The 22625-nt window shown below is 40.9% G+C and overlaps 1 protein-coding gene across 1 annotated transcript in view; it reads left to right on the forward strand.

Moving 5' to 3' along the window:
* Nucleotides 1-7365: 7365 nt before the first annotated feature.
* MIER2 (MIER family member 2) overlaps nucleotides 7366-22625 on the forward strand; it is a 100475-nt gene continuing 85215 nt past the window's right edge. The window contains exon 1 of the mRNA XM_058163564.1: nucleotides 7366-7375. Coding sequence (XP_058019547.1) covers nucleotides 7367-7375 — 9 coding nt within the window. The 5' untranslated portion in view covers nucleotide 7366. The remainder of the gene's footprint in view (nucleotides 7376-22625) is intronic.

A 22625-nucleotide genomic window follows, 5' to 3' on the forward strand; every position in this document is an offset into this window, starting at 1 on the left:
TTGGGCTTATTATCAGGGGATCTCTTATTTTAGGGGAAACAGGGTATAAAGTCAATTTCTTAAAACTACTGAATATTTGAAATCTTATTTGAGGAATTTTGCATCATTTTAGTTTAACTTTGTATTTGTTTAGAAACATCGATCATGGTCAGTTTAGCCTTTAACACTTGCTTCTCCTGGGTTTGTTCTTGCAGAATCACATAAAAGACGCCGTTCTCTTCCTACAGCGGAAAAATTAGAACAACTCTCCAGACCCCGGATCTATTTTTTTGAAGAGCACGACCCATACAAAGTTTCCAAGGCTGCTCTCAAATACAATCCTTCTCCTCGCATTATTGAAATTAGTCGTCCAGCAAGAGTACGAGGAAGAATAATTTGAATTATGTAGATGTTGGCTTTCCTTGCTTCTGTATTATTTGGGAAACCAATTAAAGGATTTTGCATCTCTCAGAACTGTAAACTGTATATCATATACATCATCAGTGGATCTCTGGTTAGTCCTCTGGCTACTTCTACCTGATGACTTTAACACAAACAGATTCTGCTCAGCTTGATTTCCAGCACAATTCCATCTGCCGGAAACGTTGCTGGTTCTTTGGAATCAAGTAATGTCATAGATCACAAAAATCCTTGGTTAAGTCAATCAGATTCTGGCTGTGATACATGTTTCAATACGTTATCTTGAGATGTAGAATATGCACAAATTATAATTTTTTCCACTTGATAAGAACATAACAAATCCTCCAACTATTATATATGGGTAATTTATTTTTACAACTAAAGTAAGATGAGCAAGAAAAAACATTAGGCCTAGACTCTATTACAAAAGCACCCACTGGACATTAAAATCCAAATCTTTCGTACTGCACTAAAATAAACAGAACCTACACCTCCAGAACTTAAAATTGTATTCTTTCTTGTCCTACACTTGAACAAAGCAAAAACATTTCTGTTTTGTTACATCAGATATGTTTTTAAATATTTGAAATTTCCATTAAAAACAATTTCCTTTCTTTTACTAAACATAGTAGTGCTTTTAGGAATACTGCCTCCATGATGTCCTTTTTATCTAATAGCTGATTAATATATGCATCATATAAACTTAACGATTCTATGTATAAGCCAATTCTGTTGCAAAATGCCATATTTACAATGATACATTGGCTTACATTTATATTTAGAATCAAATTTGAAATTTTCCAACAGATCAGGTAGTACTGGTAAGAAATAAGAACATTGTAGACAGTTAAAATATCTCTGGGCCATTCCTTCATGACATTAATTCTTAGTTTAGGTTCAAGTGTGCAACTTTTGAAGGCTACCCTAGTCTTGATGCAACTTATCTAGAACTGTTCTCTCCAAAGTGGACTGCACAACAATCAATTTGGAAGAAGTGCGGAGAAGGATTTAAAGGATGGAAAGAGTGCTTTTAGTATCTATAAAGCTTAGAAAACCAGTTTTGCTCCTTAACTTTCCCAAATTCATAAAATACAAAAAGATATGAACCAAAATGTTTGGTTCCATCCACTTTGACAGTTCTACAAAATGTGAAAAGAGAGTCTGGGGACCACATACGGACAGTTTGGGGGAAAGGACATATATCAGAAAGTATGCTTCGGCCAGGCATGATCTTATGCAGTCAATGTAGTCAACACAGCAAATTTTAAACCAAAGATAAGCAGAAGATGGATGATTTTCAGTAAATCAAAAGGTGTTTTTAATGTTATTTGTTTATGCATTCATTCATTCATTCAATTTATAGGGCTGCCCATCTCAACATGTGACTCGTTAATAATTAATTTCAACTAATATAATAAAAATTACCAAAATAGTCTTTTACTTGTGGAATCCAGCTGCTGAAATCAAGAAAATGAAAAAGTGTGAAAAAGTGTGTGAATCTCAAACCTATATTTAAAATGAATTCCTCTGATGAACCATTAGAACTACACTATTTTGTCCCGTGGTTGAAGGACCTCAGGATTTTCTCTATTAATAAATTAGGTTCTATAAGCCTGAAGTCTACTGTCCCTGCTCCAAAGTAAATTATGGAATGATTTATTCAATTATTTTACACCTTATTTTGCTGAATTGTGTGTGGACAATGAAACTTTTCCATTCAGATACTTCTATCACTATTTCTGTATCTCCAATTTTTTAATCTTAGAATCTTAAACTTTTGCCTCATTGCTTGCTCCTTTTCAGCACAATACAGCAACTGATTTCACATACAGCATTGTACAATTCATGCATTAAATAAAATATAAGTGAATTCATAACCAAATCAAACCATGGATGAACCCAAATAATATCTCATAGACTAAATATGATAAATTTAATCACAGAAAAACCAGGCAGTCTGGATGAAAAAAGCCTATAGATACCTGGAAACATCATGTCATTCATCCTTTACATTGTCCTCATCTCTTTCCTGTTAATTTTTATAATTCTTTCACTCTTTATTCCACTATTCATTTCTTGTCCCTGTTCTTTCACTACATTCTTTTAACCCCTAGCCCATTTTGACTACTTTCATGTATCATACATACTAATTTTCCCACATTCAACTTTGATCATGTGAACTGGATCACATTTTGCACACTCAACATACTTTAATGTTGCCCAGTGATGTTTTTTATTCTCCTGCCTGTTAAAATCCTGCCTTATTCCCATGTTCTATTCCACTTACTTTTTCGGTATCCACTTTTCATTTTGTCCTTTATCATTATTCTCTTAAGTGGCCTACAATTTGCCTATCTTTTTTAATTTAATCCTCATAGCCATTCTTTTCTCCACTGGGTATTCACAATAATTCACATTCTTATGCATTAAAACTGGATTAAATTTCAGTGTGCGTTATATGGGGCTGCCTTTGAAAGCTACTTTGAAACTGCAATTGGTACAATACAGATCCCTTTCTCCTCTTGAGAGCTGTTGTAACAAAGTAAAACAGATTTGCAGGTGCTGTGTTGGCTATCAGTAAGTTTCTGGGTATCAAAATACCGATTTTAACATATAGTTTCCCCCACAAGTATCTCATTCAAATGGAAATAGTCTGTTCATAAACTCATAATGGGAAGGGATTCTTAAGGTACCCATTTACCGGATTGGGGGGGTTGAAGGCATTTTCACTTTTGAAGACCCTTCCATTTGAAACAGACTCCCACTAGAGATTTGGTTGCCACCTATCCTGATGGGATGTGATATGTGACTGTTATTATTGGGATTGGGCATAAGCGGCTCTTGTCTATTAACTTATTCGTTAACTTTTTAAACAATTGTTTGGTGGTATTTTAGTTTATGTATAAACTGCTGGGAGTGTCTTTGGAATATGGCACTATTAAAAAATTAAATTATTAAATAAAAAGTGATATCCAGGAAAATAGGCCACTTTCTAGAATAAGCCAGTGTTTTCCAAACCTGTGAACTAAAAATATGTGGAATTCAACTCTACATATCTTAAAATTCCTAAGTTCGAAAAACCCCGGTTTAAGATGATGGAGCAGTTGACATAAAATGCTGAAGCAAATTTAGGGATCCTGCAATATGTGGACTCACGAACTGTTTAACCGTATTTTTAGCATAGTTTGGTCTAGTGATGAAGGCACCAGGCTGGAAACCAGGACCCTGTGAGTCGTAGTTCTGCCTGGTTTACTACTTTGGGCATTGCATGTGAACACAGCAACAGTGTTGAGTTAATCCAAGTTTAGGATGACTATTAAGGAAAAGAGAGTCAGTTGGGTATAGTGGTTAAGGCTAGAAAGCAGGAGACTATAAATTCTAGTCCCACCTTAGCTGTGAAAGCTGGCTAGGTAATTTTGGGCCAATTACTAGGAGATGGTAAATTCCAGTCCTGCCCTTAGCCACAAAAGCCACTCACTAGGAGACTGTGAGTTCTAGTCCCACCTTAGGTGTGAAAGTTGGCTGAATGATAATGGGCCAATCACTCCCAATCAGCCCAACCCTTCTCACAAGATTGTTGTTGTAGAGAAAATAGGAAGAGGAAGATATGTTGAATATGTTCGTCACTTTAAGTTGTGAAAATAAGGGTAGGATATAAATAATTCTTAAACCTAGCTATATTCCCATCTCAGTTTTCCTCAAATTTGCCATCTTGTTCTATTTTATTTCAACTCTGTGCATATTTCCAGCCTTCATTCTTCCAGTTTCTTCCCTCTGATCACACCACAGACTTTAACCTTTTCAATTTGTCCCCTTGTGCTGCCTTAAATTTACTTCAATTTTTCTCCAGTTGACTTCCCCTAAAATTTCTGTACTTTGTACTTGATCCCAGCCTTGTTTGTTTCCTACTCCAACTTCTCCTATAACCAGAATTTATATTATTTAATAAAAATATATATCTTGCTTTTCCTTATATCATCCAAGGCAGCTTGGGGGACCTCTCCCTGTCTTTATCCCAGCAACAGCAATCTTGTGAAGTAGGTTGGGGTGCAAGAATGGCTACATACTCCAAAGTCATCAGGAGTTAAGGATGGTCAGATCTTCCCAGGCCCCCCCGCACCCAGTCACCTAATATTAACACCCCACATTTCTCCCCCAGTCTCATTCCTCCCCCTTTAGCTTCCCCAGAGACTGATACCCTCATAGGCTACCTATTCCTGCCCCAGTATGCCCTCCCATGTCTCCTTTTGACACTTGGAAAACTGCATCCAGTTTTGCTCACCCCAATATAAAAAAGGTGCTGAGATGCTGGAAAGAATGCAGAGAAGTGCAGAGAGGGGGCTGGAGGCTAAAACACATGAAGAACTGTTGCAGAAACTGGGTGTGTCTAGTTTAATGAAAAGAAGGACCAGGGAGGACATGATAGCAGTGTTCCAATATCTCAGGGGCTGCCACAAAGAAGAGGGAGTCAAGCTATTCTCCAAAGCATCTGAGAGCAGGATAAGAAGCAATAGATGAAAAGGAGAGGACCAACCTCGAACTAAGGAGAAATTTCCTGACAGTTAGAACAATCAATCAGTGTCTCTTGTCTCCAGAAATTGTGGGTGCTCCATCACTGGAGGCTTTTTAAAAAAAGAGATTGGACAGGCATTTACAGGTAGTCCTTGACGTATGACCCCAATTGAGCCCAAAATTTGTTGCTATGTGAGACATTTCTCACAGTGAGTTTCGCTCCATTTTATGACTTTTCTTGCCTTAAGTGTATCACTGCAGGTATTAAGTTAGTAACACAGTTACTAATCTAGTTTCCTCATCGACTTTGCTGGTCAGAAGGTTGCAAAAGGGGATCATGTGACCCCGCCCACCCCCAGGGGACACCGCAGCCATCACAAATATGAGTCCGTTGCCAAGAGTCCGAATTTTGATTGCATGAGCACAGGGATGTCCCAATATATGTCATACATGTGAAAAACGGTCCCAAGTCACTTTTTTTCTAGTGCTGTTAACTTTGAACAGCCGCTAAATGGGCTGTTGTAAATCGAGGATTACCTGGATCTGAAATGGTTTAGAGTTTCCTGCTTGAGCAGGAAGTTGGACTAACTAGATGACCTCTAAGGTTCCTTTCCAACTCTAGTTATTCTATATTATGTTAATTATTTTACCGGTTTACCTCGGTTCTTTTTTAACAATTAGCCAGTGTAACAACTTGCCTCCAGAAGTTGTGAATGCTCCAGCAATGGAAATTTTTAAGATGTTGGACAACCGTTTGTCTGAAATGGTACGATAGGGTCTCCTGCCTAAACGGGGTTGGACTAGAAGACCTCCAAGGTCCCTTCCAACTCTGTTATTTCTATTCTATTCTATTCTATTCTATTCCACTTATTCTATTCTTCTATTCTATTCTACTTATTCTATTCTATTCTCTATTCTATTCTACTTATTTTATTCTATTCTCTATTTTACTCTACTTATTTTATTCTTCTATTCTATTCTATTCTACTTATTCTATTCTATTCTATTCTACTTATTCTATTCTATTCTACTTATTCTATTCTTCTATTCTATTCTACTTATTCTATTGTATTCTCTATTCTAACTTATTCTATTCTATTCTAGTCTATTCTACTTATTCTATTCTGTTCTATTCTATTCTACTTATTCTATTCTATTCTCTATTCTATTCTACTTATTCTATTCTATTCTCTATTCTATTCTACTTATTCTATTCTTCTATTCTATTCTTCTAGTCTATTCTACTTATTCTATTCTTCTATTCTATTCTATTCTACTTATTCTATTCTATTTGCTATTCTATTCTATGCTATTCTATTAGCAAGTAGTTCTATTATTCTATTCTATTCTACTTATTCTATTCTTCTATTTTATTCTATTCTATTCTCTATTCTATTCTACTTATTCTATTCTTCCATTCTGTTCTACTTATTCTATTCTTCTATTCTGTTCTACTATTCTATTCTACTTAGTCTATTATATTCTCTATTCTATTCTACTTATTCTATTCTATTCTATTCTACTTATTCTATTATTCTATTCTACTTATTCTATTCTTCTATTTTATTCTATTCTGTTCTATTTATTCTATTCTATTCTCTCTTCTATTCTACTTATTATATTCTTCTATTCTGTTCTACTTATTCTTCTATTCTGTTCTATTGTATTCTTCTATTCTATTCTCTATTCTATTCTACTTATTCTATTCTATTCTCTATTCTATTCTACTTATTTTATTCTTCTATTCTATTCTATTCTACTTATTCTATTCTCTATTCTATTCTATTCTACTTATTCTATTATTATTATTATTATTCTCTATTCTATTCTATTCTTCTATTCTATTCTATTCTATTCTATTCTATTCTATTCTACTTATTCTATTCTATTCTTTCCCTTTCCACCCGCCCCCCAAGTTCACTTCCTTGCTCCCCACTTGCCTCAGCCCTCTTCCCCCACCCCGACTTCACCCTTTCCTTCCCAAGGAGTCCCCTCCCAGCTCTCCCTTTAGCATCGCTGCCCCCACTCCGCGTCCTCCTCTTTTCCCCCCACATCCCTAATTTTTTTTTTCTTTTTTACCTCAGCTTCTCCCTCCGCCCGCGATTCTCTCTCTCCCTCCCAGCGGGTCGCCAGCGCTCGCTCCCGGCTCCCTCCAGGTTACCCCTGGGCCTGAGCCCCTCACCTGCCTCACCTGTCGCTTTGCCTCCTCTCCCCTCAGCTTTCCACGCCCCTCTTTTCCCCACATTTTACCTCAGAGCTCTCCGCGCCTGGTCGCCCCCACCCAACACCCTCACCGCGCGCCCCCCCACCCTCCGCCTCGCAGTGTCCCCCCACACTCTCTCTCTCTCTCTCTCTCTCGGCCTCCTCCTCCCGCTCCCGTGCGCGGCAGCCAATCAGCGCCAGCCTCCACATCCGGGCTCTCCTGCCTCCCCTGCCGCCGTTCTCACTCTCGGCTATGGCGGAGGTGAGTGTGTGTGAGAGAGAGAGAGAGTGTTGGGGGAGGAGAAAGTCGGCTCCTCTCCTCCCTCCTCCCTCCCCTCCGAAGAGAAGGGGCACCCCGTGGGGGCGGGGCTTGCAGGGGGTTTTGGAGGGGAGCAGGAAGTGGGAGCCAGGGCAGGGCTTTTTGTGGGGGAGCAGGTGGGACTTGCAGGGCGGCAGGTGAGAGTTCCTGGGTTGGGGGGCAGGTGGGGGGGTCCCCGTGTGTGGTGATGGGTGGGGGATGAACGGGCCGGAGAGGCGAGGATGGAGGAGTTGGGACTTCGCTGGGGGTGCAGCGCCAGGGGTCGGTGGGGCAGGGCGGATGAGTCTCCCAATGGGTCAGAGTTATGGGGGTGCAGGGCAGGTGGGAAGGTGTGGCCCGTGGTTTAGGAGGCCGACTTCGGGAGGGTCTCTAAAACTTCTGGAGGGACTTTTTTGGGGGGGCCGCTCAGCAAGGATGGGCAGGTTTCGGGCGATGGGGATGGAGGGTCAAACTTGGGGAGCGGAGGAGGAGGAGGATTTGGGGTGCAGAGCTGAAGATGGGAGTGCTGAGGCCTTCTGGGTGGGGGCAGGGAGCTGATGAGGATGGGCCTGAGTTGGGCGCTCTGCGAAGATTTGGGGTGCAGGGGAAAGGTGTAGAATTGCGGCAGGAGCAATTGCCCTCAGGATGTGGGGGGGGGGGTTGCAGGATTGATTTAGGGGGCAGGTATTGCAAAACAACTGGGATTCTTGGAGTTTGCCAAAGATTTGGGGGGGATACTTTATAAACGACGTCTTTTGGGGGTTTGCGAATGCTCGGTTCGTGACTTTTTTCCAGGGGCTTAAATATTGAGGGGTGGGGTGTTTCATTGGGAAGCAGTTGTGTTTTAAAGGAATTCAAGCAAAATTTTGGGTTAGGGCACTTCTGCGGAGTTGGGGGTTACTTTTTTGGGGAGATGGGAATAACTTGGGGTTTGCCTCTGATGGCCACAAATGAATGGGAAGCGTTCTCAGGATGAAGTCGCTCCCAAAATGAAGGAGTCCGGGGATGGGTACGAATATTGTGTGTCAAATGGTCCAGGTGGGAATTGGTGTGGTTGGCAGGGCTTCTAATTGGGAGAGTTCATCTTACAAGGGTGTTAAGGTTTTGGTGTGATAAATATAAAGTACCTGGAGGGTTACGTTTTTGGATTTGCAAAATGGAGGGAGGGGTGACCTTTTATGGACATGGGGAACACAACTGAAATTTGGAGAATCGAGCTAGAAATGGTGTATCCACTGAGATAAAAAAGCCGGAAATTCTAAGAAGCTTGATTCAGATTTCAGGGAATGATAAAAGAGTAGGGAATATTGGAAAAATACACTTAGGATATTTGGGGAGAAGGACTTGGAGCTGCTGACAAATTGGTGTAATCCATGTTCAAGGTTGCACTTGGTGGAAATGACTGGTGGAAATGAAGAAAAGAGATGATGTAGCTCTATTTGTTTAGAAACTAATATCCAACTTTGGAGAGCAACAAGCTTTAAATCTGACAAATCTGAGTTTGGAGGGGTTTTTTGGCCATCTGAAGAGATCAAAAAGAAAAAACCAAAATCTTGAGTCATCCAAGGGCCAAGACAAAAAGTTGTGATTTTCTGAAAAACGGAGGATGCATGTCCACAGACCATTGGGGAGTTAAAGTCAGGGAGTTCTTTACAGATTACATCTGCTTCATGATGGCCTTGGTAGAGATTTTGAATAAAGAAAAATAATTGGACACGAGTGAGATAAGGTGGCGGCATCTGGAATTTGGGTGAGTTGAAGATGAAGGACAAGAAGATAAGGAGCTGTGTGAGGGAATGTGAAAACTTGGAAAGAGAACTTGGAAACTGGAGAGAGAGAAAAAACAACGGGTGAAATGGAGGTCTTTACTTCTGTAACATTTGTGCATCGAACTTAACAGAATAACAAAGTCAGAAGGGACCTTGGAGGTCATCTAGTTCCTTCCAGTTGCTCCTTGTTGATGAGATTGTTCATTAATGTCTTAATCTTTACCTTGAGCTTTTTTTTAATTTGGTAGGATTGTGTAGTAGGGAGTGTAGGATCTGAATTTAAAAAATAGGAGATAGACCTCTGGGTGTATCAAATGTAGCAGTTTTATTTCAGATGTTGTAAATTAAATATGTGTACACTTCTTCAAGGATGGTTTGGAGGAAAGGTTTTAGTTTGGAGGAAAGATTTTAGATCACACTTCTCAACACTTCTCTGCTGTTCCTTAAACCATCCAACCTTTCTTCCGGCTTCTACATGATACCAAAAATACACATCACTACTTTATGGAGTGAATTCATGACTTAATCCTGAAAACCCTCCGACATTTTGACTTTTGAAATGTCAGAATGGTAAAACTCTATTATTCAGGGTCATTGATTTATTTTTTAGTATGTAGTCCTTTTTATTGCTTTTTGTGTTTTTATTGCATTTTAAATTATCATTTCCATGAGCGTGGTTAACAGAATAATAAGAGTTGGAAGGAACCAAATGCCTGCTCAAAGCAGTAAACCCTATACCGTTTCAGACACATGGTTGTGCAGTGTCTTCTTAAAAAACTTCCAGTGTTGGAGCACCCATAACTTCTGGAGGCCAGTCGTTCCACTGGTTAATTGTTCTCACTGTCAGGAAATTTCTCCTTAGTTCTGGGTTGCTTCTCTCCTTGGTTAGTTTCCATCTGTTGTTTCTTGTTCTGCCCTCAGGTGCTTTGGAGAATAGCTTGACTCCGTCTTCTTTATGGCAACTCCTTAGATATCAGAAGACTGCTATCATGTCACCCCTAGTCCTTCTAGGTAGATGGGCAACTAGGAATATTTAAAATAAATAAATAAAAATAAATAATAAATAATGAGTAAGTCTATCCTTGTTCCAGATGTTAATGCATGTCACCTCTAAGCCAGGGGTCTCCAACCTTGGCAACTTTAAGACTTGTGCACTTCAACTCCCAGAATTCCTCAGCCAGTAAACCTGAGGAATTCTGGGAGTTGAAGTCCGCCAGGTTTAAAGTTGCCAAGGTTGAAGACCCCTGTTCTAGAACACATTTTTCCACAACCTGGTTCCGAGGTGTGTTGAACTCCATAGAATTCTCAAGTGGCATTGCTGAAATTGCCCGTGAATGATGGAAGGTGATGTCCAGCACTTCTGGAGGCATGAAATTGAGGATATGAAGTAGAGCATCGCTGCCTATTTTTCCCCAACTCTGCTTTTTCAATATTATCCATTGCTGACCCGATGTTGGTGATTTGTTTAAGGAAGCAGCTGCCGTTTTTGAGACAGCTCTGACTAGGAAAATAGACTTTGAGAATCATCCTTGGGGTTCTCAATGCCTCCTTGATTTTATTTATTTATATTAAATGTATGCTCTTTTTCCGTCAGATGCAATGCTCAGGAAGCCCAGAGTAATAAAATAAAGTAAAATAGGTTTTAGATTTTATATACATGCAGACAAAATCTGTTCAGAATAGGACAGTACCAAAAATAAATAAACACTGATTTAAGATGTGTTTCAGTTAAACTTCAGTTAAAGTCGGGTTAAACTGCCAAAACTGGTCTGATTTCTTTTCAGTAAAAAGATTAAAACGGGAAAAAGAGTAACAGAAATGTATTTAGCTTGGTCTTCCTTTGAAAAGAAGTTCCAAAAATTGGAAATGATCTTTAGTTCGTTTTTGCTGCCAATTTTAGATGTTCAGTGATGGTGATCAGCACCCTTTTAGATTAATGGAAGTCAACAAAATTTTTAAAACATCCCAGCTTTCTAAAGTAGACTTCTTCCCCTTAAAGTTCTCCACCTTTTCTGGTCAACCATACCAGATTCTACTGAGAATTCATGGTGATCGCTAATGATAGCGTTCACACAGTTGTCCAAAATATAGTTTGGAAGATCCAGAATAAGTTTCTTTGAAATGTGATTTGAATATTGGTAGCTCGGGTTGGTTAGTTAGGCTGTTGGTTTGAGCTCCGAGCTTGGCAATTCGGCTGCAAACATTTCGCCAGCCTTCAAGGAGATATCGTCACTGACAAATTGCCAAGCTCGGAGCTCAAACCAACAGCATAAGTTCTTTTGCTTGGAGCACTGCTGGGTGCAGTCTGAAAACTGGGATAAGGAGTAATTTATTTGGGTTCTTCCCACCCCACCCCACCCCCAATAGCAGTGCTATCTTCTCAACGACAAAATCATTGAGTTTAGTTAGCAGCTGTGCGCTCCAAGGTTTAAACTAAAATATGCATTAAGATGTGGCTATCTGCTAAGACTTAATACTGTTAGAAGAATTCCCAATGTTCCTGTTCCTCCTTGATTATTAATCAGAATAGAACTGGAAGGGACCTTGAAGGTCTTCTAATCCAACCCCCTGCTCAAGCAGAAGACCCTATGGTATTTCACAGCAATGACTGTCCAGTTTCTTCTTAAAAACCTCCAGTGATGAAGCACCCACAACTTCTGCAGGCAAACTGACAACACTGGTTAATTGTTCTCACTGTTAGGAAGTTTCTCCTTAATTCCAGGTTGCTCTGGAGCATGCAAACCAGCGGTGAGGTAGCCTAGTCATACTTTCCATCTGATTTGCACCAAAGGATTGTCCAGTAAAATCTAAAGCCTCGCCGCTAAGTTCAGAGTCTAACTCTCATGTTTGGTTCATCTGTATTTTCTTTTTTAAGCCTCAAAGACTTTTAACCGTGCAGAATTACCGAGTAATAACGCATCAAGTGTACCCCTAGGTACTTTATAAATGTAAGGTTTATACTGCGGCAATATAAAAATGTGGTTAATAATACTATGAAGTCTTCCTTTCTGTAATTGTTGTGTAATAGAATTTCTGAAATATTGGCTTCTTTCATTTGGGTAGCAAAAAAGCAGAGGGTGATTTATTTATTTTTTTAGTTCTGAATTATTATACAGTAACTCAGGGGATTGGAGGCACTTTTCAGAAAAGGAAGGACTCACCTGTATTTCTTATGTTCTCTAGCCATTAGATTTTGTCAGGAAATTTCTCCTTAGTTCTAGGTTGCTTCTCTCCTTGATTAGTTTCCATTCGTTGCTTCTTGTCCTGCCTTCGGGTGTTTTAGAGAATAAGTCAAGGCCCTCTTCTTTGTGGCAGCCCCTCAAATATTTTATTTATTTATTTATTTTATTTATAAATATTGGAAGACTGCTATCATGTCATCTATTTCATCTGTTTCTATATGAAACCAAATCTAATCAGGTGCTTTGGAGAATAGATTGTCCCCCTCTTCTTTGTGGCAACTTCTGAGATATCGGAACACTGCCATCATGTCTCCCCTAGTCCTTCTTTTCATTAAACTAGACATACTCAATTCCAGCAACCGTTCTTCATATCTTTTAGCCTCCAGTCCCCAAATCATCTTTGTTGCTCTTCTCTGCACTCTTTCTAGATTCTCAACATCTTTTTTACATCGTGGAGACCAAAACTGGATGCAATATTCCAAGTGCGGCCTTACCAAGGCATTATAAAGTGGCACTAACACTTCACGTGATCTTGATTCTATCTTTCTGTTAATGCAGCCTAGAACTGTGTTGGGTTTTTGGGCAGCTGCAGCACACGGCTGGCTCACTTATTAAGTGATTATCCACTAGGACTCCAAGAACCCTCTCACAGTTACTACTACCTGTTGAGCCAGGTACCACATATACTATAGCTATGCATTTGGTTTTTCTTGCCTAAATATAGAACCTTACATTAGAACAATGCCTTGTTGAAGAAATTACCTGTGGAAAAGTTGTTGGTTGAAAACATCTTTACATCTTTTATCATGAAAATAGATAACCACTGTAAATGGTCATCAAGAGGATTGAGGAATCCAAGCACTGACTCCAGAGAACTTGCAGATAATTGGAGTGCTAAAGTAAATTTATCAAGAGGTCAGGATTTTGTAACCTAACCCCCCCTTCCAATTAAATTTGATTTAATAATAATAATAACAGAGTTGGAAGGGACCTTGGAGGTCTTCTAGTCCAACCCCCTGCCCAGGCAGGAAACCCTACACCATCTCAGACAAATGGTTATCCAACATCTTCTTAAAAACTTCTAGTGTTGGAGCATCCACAGCTTCTGCAGGCAAGTTGTTCCACTGATTAATTGTTCTAACTATCAGGAAATTTCTCTTTAGTTCTAAATTGCTTCTCTCCTTGATTAGTTTCCACCCATTGCTTCTTGTTCTACCCTCAGGTGCTTTGGAGAACAACCTGACTTCCTCTTCTTTGTGGCAGCCCCTGAGATATTGGAACACTGCCATCATGTCTCCCCTAATCCTTCTTTTCATTAAACTAGACATACTCAATTCCAGCAACCGTTCTTCATATGTTTTAGCCTCCAGTCCCCAAATCATCTTTGTTGCTCTTCTCTGCACTCTTTCTAGATTCTCAACATCTTTTTTACATCGTGGAGACCAAAACTGGATGCAATATTCCAAGTGCGGCCTTACCAAGGCATTATAAAGTGGCACTAACACTTCACGTGATCTTGATTCTATCTTTCTGTTAATGCAGCCTAGAACTGTGTTGGGTTTTTGGGCAGCTGCAGCACACGGCTGGCTCACTTATTAAGTGATTATCCACTAGGACTCCAAGAACCCTCTCACAGTTACTACTACCTGTTGAGCCAGGTACCACATATACTATAGCTATGCATTTGGTTTTTCTTGCCTAAATATAGAACCTTACATTAGAACAATGCCTTGTTGAAGAAATTACCTGTGGAAAAGTTGTTGGTTGAAAACATCTTTACATCTTTTATCATGAAAATAGATAACCACTGTAAATGGTCATCAAGAGGATTGAGGAATCCAAGCACTGACTCCAGAGAACTTGCAGATAATTGGAGTGCTAAAGTAAATTTATCAAGAGGTCAGGATTTTGTAACCTAACCCCCCCTTCCAATTAAATTTGATTTAATAATAATAATAACAGAGTTGGAAGGGACCTTGGAGGTCTTCTAGTCCAACCCCCTGCCCAGGCAGGAAACCCTACACCATTTCAGACAAATGGTTATCCAACATTTTCTTAAAAATTTCCAGTGTTGGAGCATTTACAACTTCTGCAGGCAAGTTGTTCCACTGATTAATTGTTCTAACTATCAGGAAATTTCTCCTTAGTTCTAACTTGCTTCTCTCCTTGATTAGTTTCCACCCATTGCTTCTTGTTCTACCCTCAGGTGCTTTGGAGAACAACCTGACTTCCTCTTCTTTGTGGCAGCCCCTGAGATATTGGAACACTGCTATCATGTCTCCCCTAGTCCTTCTTTTCATTAAATTAGGCATACTCAATTCCAGCAGCCGCTCTTTATATGTTTTAGCCTCCAGTCCCCTAATCATCTTTGTTGCTCTTCTCTGCACTCTTTCTAGAGTCTCCACATCTTTTTTACATCGTGGCAACCAAAACTGAATGCAATATTCCAAGTGTGGCCTTACCAAGGCATTATAAAGTTGTATTAACACTTCACGTGATCTTGATTCTATCCCTCTGTTTATGTCGCCCAGAACCGTGTTGGCTTTTTGGCAGCTGCTGCACACTGCTGGCTCATATCTAAATGGTTGTCCACTAGGATTCCAAGATCCCACTCACAGTTACTACTATTGAGCAAGGTACCACATATCCGGTACCTGTACATTTTGTTTTTTTAGCCTAAATGTAGAACCTTACTTTTTTCACTGTTGAATTTCATTTTGTTAGATAGCGCCCAATGTTCAAGTCTGTCAAGAACTTTCTGTATCTTGAGCCTATCTTCTGGAGTGTTGGCTATTCCTGCCAGCTTGGTGTCATCTACAAATTTGATGAGTTTCCCATCTATCCCCTCGTCCAAGTCATTGATGAAGATGTTGAAGAGTACTGGGCCTAAAACAGAGCCTTGGGGTACTCCACTGCATACTTCCCTCCATGTGGATGTAGTTCCATTGAGGACTACACATTGAGTGCGGTTGGTCAGCCAGTTACAAATCTATCTGGGGGTGGTGCTGTCTAACCCACATTCTTCTTTATCTAGTAGTAGGTTATGGTCTACTTTATCAAATGCTTTACTGAAGTCCAAGTAAATTATATCGACAGCATTCCTCTGATCCACTAATTTTGTCACTTTGTCAAAGAATGCAATAAGATTAGTCTGGCATGATCTGTTTTTGACAAACCCATGTTGGCTTTTGGTTATTACTTTGTTTGCTTCTAGGTGTTCGGTGATTCGTTGCTTGATTATCTTTTCCAGAATCTTCCCTGGTATTGAGGTCAGGCTGATAGGTCTATAGTTTCCTGGATCTGTTTTTTTTCCCTTTTTTGAAGATGGGAACTACATCAGCTCTTTTCCAGTCCTCTGGAAGTTCCCCTGTGCTCCAGGATCTTTGAAAGATATAGTTCAGTGGTTCTGAGATTTCGTCTGCCAGTTCCTTCAGAACCCTGGGGTGTAATCCATCCATTTCTGGTGATTTGAACTCGTCTAGGGTAGACAGATGTTCACTTACCATTTTCCCCCCTATTTTAACTTGTGTTCCTAATCTGTTTTTTGTGGTGCTGTTTTTGATAGGTTGGATTGTTTTTTCCTTTTGTGTAAAGACAGATGTAAAATATGAGTTAAGTAGATCTGCTTTCTCCCTGTTGCTGGTCACCTTCTTGCCACTTTCTCCCAGCAATGGGCCAGTTGTTTCCTCGACTTTTTTCTTGTTTTTAACATGTTGGAAGAAGCTTTTTTTGTTATTTTTTACTTTTGTCGCTAGCCTTTGTTCATTGTGAGCCTCAGTTTTCCTCACTTCATCTTTACAGGCTCGGGCTATTTGCTAATATTCTGCCTTAGTTATTTGCCCCTCTTTCCACTTTTTATATTTGTCCTTTTTGTCTTTCAATTTGTCAGATAGTTCTTTATGCATCCATGTTGGTTTCTTTTGAGAGCTATTATTTTTCTTCCTCATTGGTATTGTGCTAGACTGTGCTTTTATAATCTCACTTTTCAAAATTTCCCAAGCTTCTTGAGTTGTTTTCCCCTTGAGGATTCTCATCCATGGAATCCTTCTCAAGCTCTCTCTGAGTTTATTGAAATTAGCTCTCTTGAAGTCCAAGACTCTAGTTTGACTTTGTTCTACTACTTGTGTTTGCATAATGTTGAATTCCAGTATTGCGTGATCACTTGCCCCCAAGATTCCTATAGCTTCAACCCCTATCATTTCATCTCTGTTAGTGAGAATTAAGTCCAATATGGCTGATCCCCTTGTTCCCTTCTCTACTTTTTGTAATTTAAAAATCTCTTTGACAGTCTCAATTTCTTCATGATGATTAGCTGCTAAGGGCTTGGCATTAGTTTGTTAGGATCTGATTCTTGACTCCATTTTGGGGTGGGTTTTTTTGCTTCCCTTCAGTAGTGTCAGGTTGTTGGAGACGCCCAGTCAAGTCCCTGCAGTTTTCTTGGCAAGGCTTTTCAGAAGTGGTTTGCCATTGCCTCCTTCCTAGGGTTGAGAGAAAGTGACTGGCCCAAAGTCACCAAGCTGGGTTCGTATCCAAGCCAGAACTAGAGCTCTCAGTCCCCAGTTACTCTGGCCCAAAGTAACCCAGCCGGCTTTATTATTTTTATTTATCATTTATTTATATATTTATAGAACTTTGATAAATCAGTGGTCCTCAACCTTTTCTTCACCACGGACCTTTAAATACCTCTTGTGGCCACGGACCGTGGCCACGCTCCTCTCCCCCAAGGCTTAACTCAAGATTTAAATCAACATTTCTTAAAGCCTTCACAGGCCCCTTGTGATGACATGGGGGGGGGGGCGCGCTCCCCCAGTGGTGCACGGACCACAGGTTGGGAACTACTGTAATAAATAATAAATACACTCTCAGCCTCTTGGTGATCGGCCCAAAATCACCCTGCCAGCTTTCATGCCTAAAGCAGGACTAGAACTCCCAGTCTCCTGGTGATTGGCCCAAAATCACCCTGCCAGATTTCATGCCTAAAGCAGGACTAGAACTCCCAGTCTCCTGGTGATTGGCCCAAAATCACCCTGACAGCTTTCATGCCTAAAGCAGGACTAGAACTCCCAGTCTCCTGGTGATTGGCCCAAAATCACCCTGCCAGCTTTCATGCCTAAAGCAGGACTAGAACTCCCAGTCTCCTGGTGATTGGCCCAAAATCACCCTGCCAGATTTCATGCCTAAAGCAGGACTAGAACTCCCAGTCTCCTGGTGATTGGCCCAAAATCACCCTGACAGCTTTCATGCCTAAAGCAGGACTAGAACTCCCAGTCTCCTGGTGATTGGCCCAAAATCACCCTGCCAGCTTTCATGCCTAAAGCAGGACTAGAACTCCCAGTCTCCTGGTGATTGGCCCAAAATCACCCTGCCAGCTTTCATGCCTAAGGCAGGACTACAACTCACAATCTCCTGGTGATTGGACCAAAGGCACCCAGCTGCCTCTCATACCTAAGGCACAGAGGTGAAATTCAGCCAGTTCGGCGAACCAGTAGCGGCGGCTGCGGGAGGCTCCGCCCACCCGCACCGACGTCATGATGTCGCTTTTTTGCGTGAATTTAAGCCTCTGCGCATGCAGACGACGCAGCGCCTGCCCATTTGTGAACCGGTAGGGAAGGTACCGTATTTTTCGGAGTATAAGACGCACCGAGATGCACCTCAGTTTTTGGGGAGGAAAATAAGAAAAAAAGCTGATTGACAGGTGGATTGGGTTCCCAATCAGCTGTTCCCAGAGGTGAATTTTAGCAACAGGTTCCCTTGGTTGTGAGCTCTGTGCCTTTCTTTTTTTGGCTTTTTTTTTTCTGCCTCTGAAAGCCTCCAAAACAGAACTTCCGGGGGGGAAAAAAGCCTCTGAAGCTCTGTTTGGGGGCTTCTTTTCTGAAGCTTCTTTCAGCCTCTGAAACCTCCGTTTGAGAAGCTGGGCGGGGGAAAAGGTGCGTCTTATATTCAAAAAAATACAGTAAGTAAATTTCACCCCTGCTAAGGCAGGACTAGAAGTCATCGTCTCCTGGTGATTGGACCAAAGTCATCCTATTGACTTACATTTGTGAGGCAGGACTAGAATTCCCAGGCGTTACCACTATACCAGGCTGGCTCTCTTGATCCTCTTACTAACCACCTATTGATATTACCAGGAAAGCAACAAGGAGTGAGATACTTCATCATACCTCCTCCCCCTGTATAGGACAGGTCAAACCTGGGTGGGAAGTAAACTTTTTGCAATTTTTTAGGCACCAAACCATATACTGGCTTTAAAGTTCATGGTTACAGTTCATGAGCTGGTTCAGGTAGCCACCAGAAAGACTGACTCAAAGGCACTGTTTTGTTTTTTTTACCAGCATGTTGAATTGGATCCAAAACTGAACTCTTCTAAAACCAACGTAGCATCTTCAGGTGTAATATAGCTACTTAGCCTGTGTTTTTGTTGAGCAGACAGGCTGTTGCATTTTGGACCAATGAAAGCATCTGAATCTTTTTTTCAAAGACATCCCCGTACAGAGTAGGTTACATTATATAATAAACAGAGTTGGAAGGGACCTTGGAGGCCTTCTAGTCCAACCCCCTGCCCAGGCAGGAACCTTACACCACTTCAGACAAATGGTTATCCAACATTTTCTTTAAAATTTCCAGTGTTGGAGCATTCACAACTTCTGCAGGCAAGTCGTTCCACTTGTTAATTGTTCTAACTGTCAGGAAATTTCTCCTTAGTTCTAAGTTGCTTCTCTCCTTGATTAATTTCCACCCATTTCTTCTTGTTCTACCCTCAGGTGCTTTGGTCCTTTCCTGGTCGTTCTTTTTTCACATTTGTACAACCAGCCTTTTAGCAGGTTTCCCTTTGATATTTTCATGAAGCCCTTTTATCCCCTTCCCAATGGTCCTATCCCATCAGATTACTATTGGCACAGATCCTGTTAAGGTATCTTTGAAGCTAAGCTATTTCTTTTCCAATGTTTATCCAATTCACTTCTTTTAACTTTCATAAATAATCGGGTGCCATCAGCAAATGAATCGCCTCGACCGAGGCAATTTATGAACAAGTTGAAAAGCATCCGTTTTAAATATGTATAACTGCAGACTTCCACTGTTTTGGATAGACGTAAAGTATTGTAAGAATATTCTGTATGTCTGTGGAGATTCTCAGTCACCCAGGTCATGGTTGTCCCAAATTTGCTCTTCCAACAGGCAACTGGACGTCCTTGAGTTGTTTTGGCTTTTTTTCTTTGAGAACATTTTGCTTCTCATCCAAGAAGTCCAGTTGCCTTTTGGAAAAGCACCTTTGGGTGTAAAAATGTTCTATTTCTTCTTTTGTTTTTATTGATTCATAAACCCTTCTTATTGCTGAGCTTCCCCTGGAGAGATTTTGTCAAAAGCCTTTTCGAAAAGCTCAGATGAACAACAGGAGAACTTGCCATTCGGAAGATTCGTTTATTTTGTGGTTGTTGGTTTTGGTTTGTTTGTTGTTTTTTTTAAAAAAAAGAATTGCCTTTGCATAGACTTTATAATTTTGTCTTGGTAAATGCTTTCCACCATGTTGGATAATTATGCAGTATTAGAAAAGCGTTGCTTGAGCTTGCTAAAAAAAAATAAATCCCTCCCCTCATTATTAGTTTAGATTTTTGGATTATTATTTTTTGAGCACAGGTATGGATTCTTCCTGCCTTCCTTTCTTTTTTGTTCGTTTTGGCAACTTTTCCATTTTCTCTAATAGCTTCTTTGACAATGCTAATTAATCATTTTGGAGAGCTCTTGAACTCAAGTACCTTACTTGACCTGCAGTAAATCGTCTATGAATGTGATTTTTCAGATTCAACCCCCCCCCCATCCTCCCCACCACAAAACATCCTGAAGAGATTTGATCCCTTCAACTTTCCTTTTCAACTGCTTTTGAAGCCGTCCCCTCAATTTCGGGGGCTTTCTACTCCTGCCTGGAAGGGACCGGAGCGGGTTGGGCTGCCTGGAAAATAAATTTCCACTTGTGCATGAATTGAATCCGGTTGGCGGTGTGTCAACACTTGCAGTTGGATCAGTGACACCTGGGCGAGATTTAAGGCTTCAACTCTGTAAAAATGGTACTTCTGTCTCGTGAGTGGGAATGTGGATTCATGCCATCCTTGAACACATGCAGCTACTCCTCGAAGTTGGGTGGCCGTTCAGAGTTACAACAGCAGTGATAAAAAGTCACTTACGACCATTTTTCATCCTTTACAATCGTTACAGCATCCCCGTGATCAAAATTCAGCCGCTTGGCAGCCGATTCATATTTATGACGGGGGTCACACGATCCCCTTTTTGCGACCTTCTGGCAAGCAAAGCCAATGGGGAAGCCAGATTCACTTAACAACCGTGTTACTCACTTGAGAGTTGCAGTGATTCACTTAACAAATGTAATGTGGGGAATCACTTAACAGTCGTGGTCAGCGTTCGAAGTACTGCCCCCATAGAAAGCAGAACTCTGACGCAGGTAGATTCCCCAAAGAACAATTTATTGGATACGTCGTATGGACACAACTGGTGAAAGCCGACTCTGAAAATTCCCGCGGCTTTCACCTAATTAGAAAGTAAAAATTCCCCCTTTCCTTCCAAGTCACTGGTCACGCTGTCCAATCAAGGTGCTGGCTGGTTGCTTAGTTACTTCACTCCTCCTCTGGCCAGCCACCTGTGAGAATGTCCTTGGTTCCCACAGGAAACTTTCTTTTTTTGTTTTGGCTACAAAACCCCACCTTGCTATTCCCCCCACTCACCCCGTCTCCCCTTCTGCTTTGTGGCAACCCTGAAGCCTCCAAGATGGCCTCAGCCAGGTACGCTTGAGGGTTGACAACCATGTTACTAACTTAAGAACTGCAAGTTCTTAAGGGCCGTGGTGGCTCAGGCCGTAAGAAGCCTGTGATTAAAACACAGCAGCCTGCAATTACTGCAGGTTCAAGCCCCACCAGGCCCAAGGTTGACTCAGCCTTCCATCCTTTATAAGGTAGGTAAAATGAGGACCCAGATTGTTGGAGGGGCAATAAGTTGACTTTGTAAATATACAAATAGAATGAGACTATTGCCTTACACAATGTAAGCCGCCCTGAGTCTTCGGAAAAGGGCGGGATATAAATGTTAAAAAAAAAAAAAAGTGATTCACTTAATAAATATAACAAAATGGGGAAATTTCACTTTTATTTTTATTTATTTATTTGTCAGACACGTATAAGATAACAGATATAAGTATAAGCATGATTATGAATACAGGAAATGGATATGAATAAATGGGGACATTAGGACTGGGATGATAGGCACGCTGGTGCGCTTATGCGCACCCCTTAGAGACCTTTTAGGAATGGGGTGAGGTCAACAATAGACAGTCTAAGGTTAAAAGTTTTGGGGTTTTTGGGATGAAACCACAGAGTCAGGTAGTGGATTCCAGGCATTGACCACTCTGTTGTTGAAGTCATATTTCCCGCAATCAAGTTTGGAGCGGTTCACTTTAAGTTTGTATCTATTGTGCACTCGTGTATTGTTGCGGTTGAAGCTGAAGTAGTCATTGACAGGTAGGACATTGTAGTGAATAATTTTATGTACTACGCTTAGGTCAGACCGAAGGCGACGTAATTCTAAGTTGTCTTCCCAAAATTTCAAGCCTGGTGGCATCGGGTATTCTGTTGCGAGTGGAGGAGTGGAGACTCTTCTCGTGAAATACCTCTGGACTCACTCAATTGTACTAATGTCCAATATGCAGTGTGGGTTCCAGATACATGAGCTGTATTCGAGAACTGGTCTAGCAAAGGTTTTGTATGCCCTAGTTTGCAGTACAATATTACCGGAGTACACTTAACAAATGTAATGTGGGGAATCACTTAACAGTCGTGGTCAGCGTTCGAAGTACTGCCCCCATAGAAAGCAGAACTCTGACGCAGGTAGATTCCCCAAAGAACAATGTATTGGATACATCGTATGGACACAACTGGTGAAAGCCGACTCTAAAAGTTCCCGCAGCTTTCACCTAATTAGAAAGTAAAAATTCCCCCTTTCCTTCCAAGTCACTGGTCACGCTGTCCAATCAAGGTGCTGGCTGGTTGCTTAGTTACTTCACTCCTCCTCTGGCCAGCCACCTGTGAGAATGTCCTTGGTTCCCACAGGAAACTTTCTTTTTTTGTTTTGGCTACAAAACCCCACCTTGCTATTCCCCCCACTCACCCCGTCTCCCCTTCTGCTTTGTGGCAACCCTGAAGCCTCCAAGATGGCCTCAGCCAGGTACACTTGAGGGTTGACAACCATGTTACTAACTTA

The sequence above is a fragment of the Ahaetulla prasina genome, chromosome 1 (assembly GCF_028640845.1).
Source record: "Ahaetulla prasina isolate Xishuangbanna chromosome 1, ASM2864084v1, whole genome shotgun sequence".
Taxonomy (NCBI): Eukaryota; Metazoa; Chordata; class Lepidosauria; order Squamata; family Colubridae; genus Ahaetulla; species Ahaetulla prasina.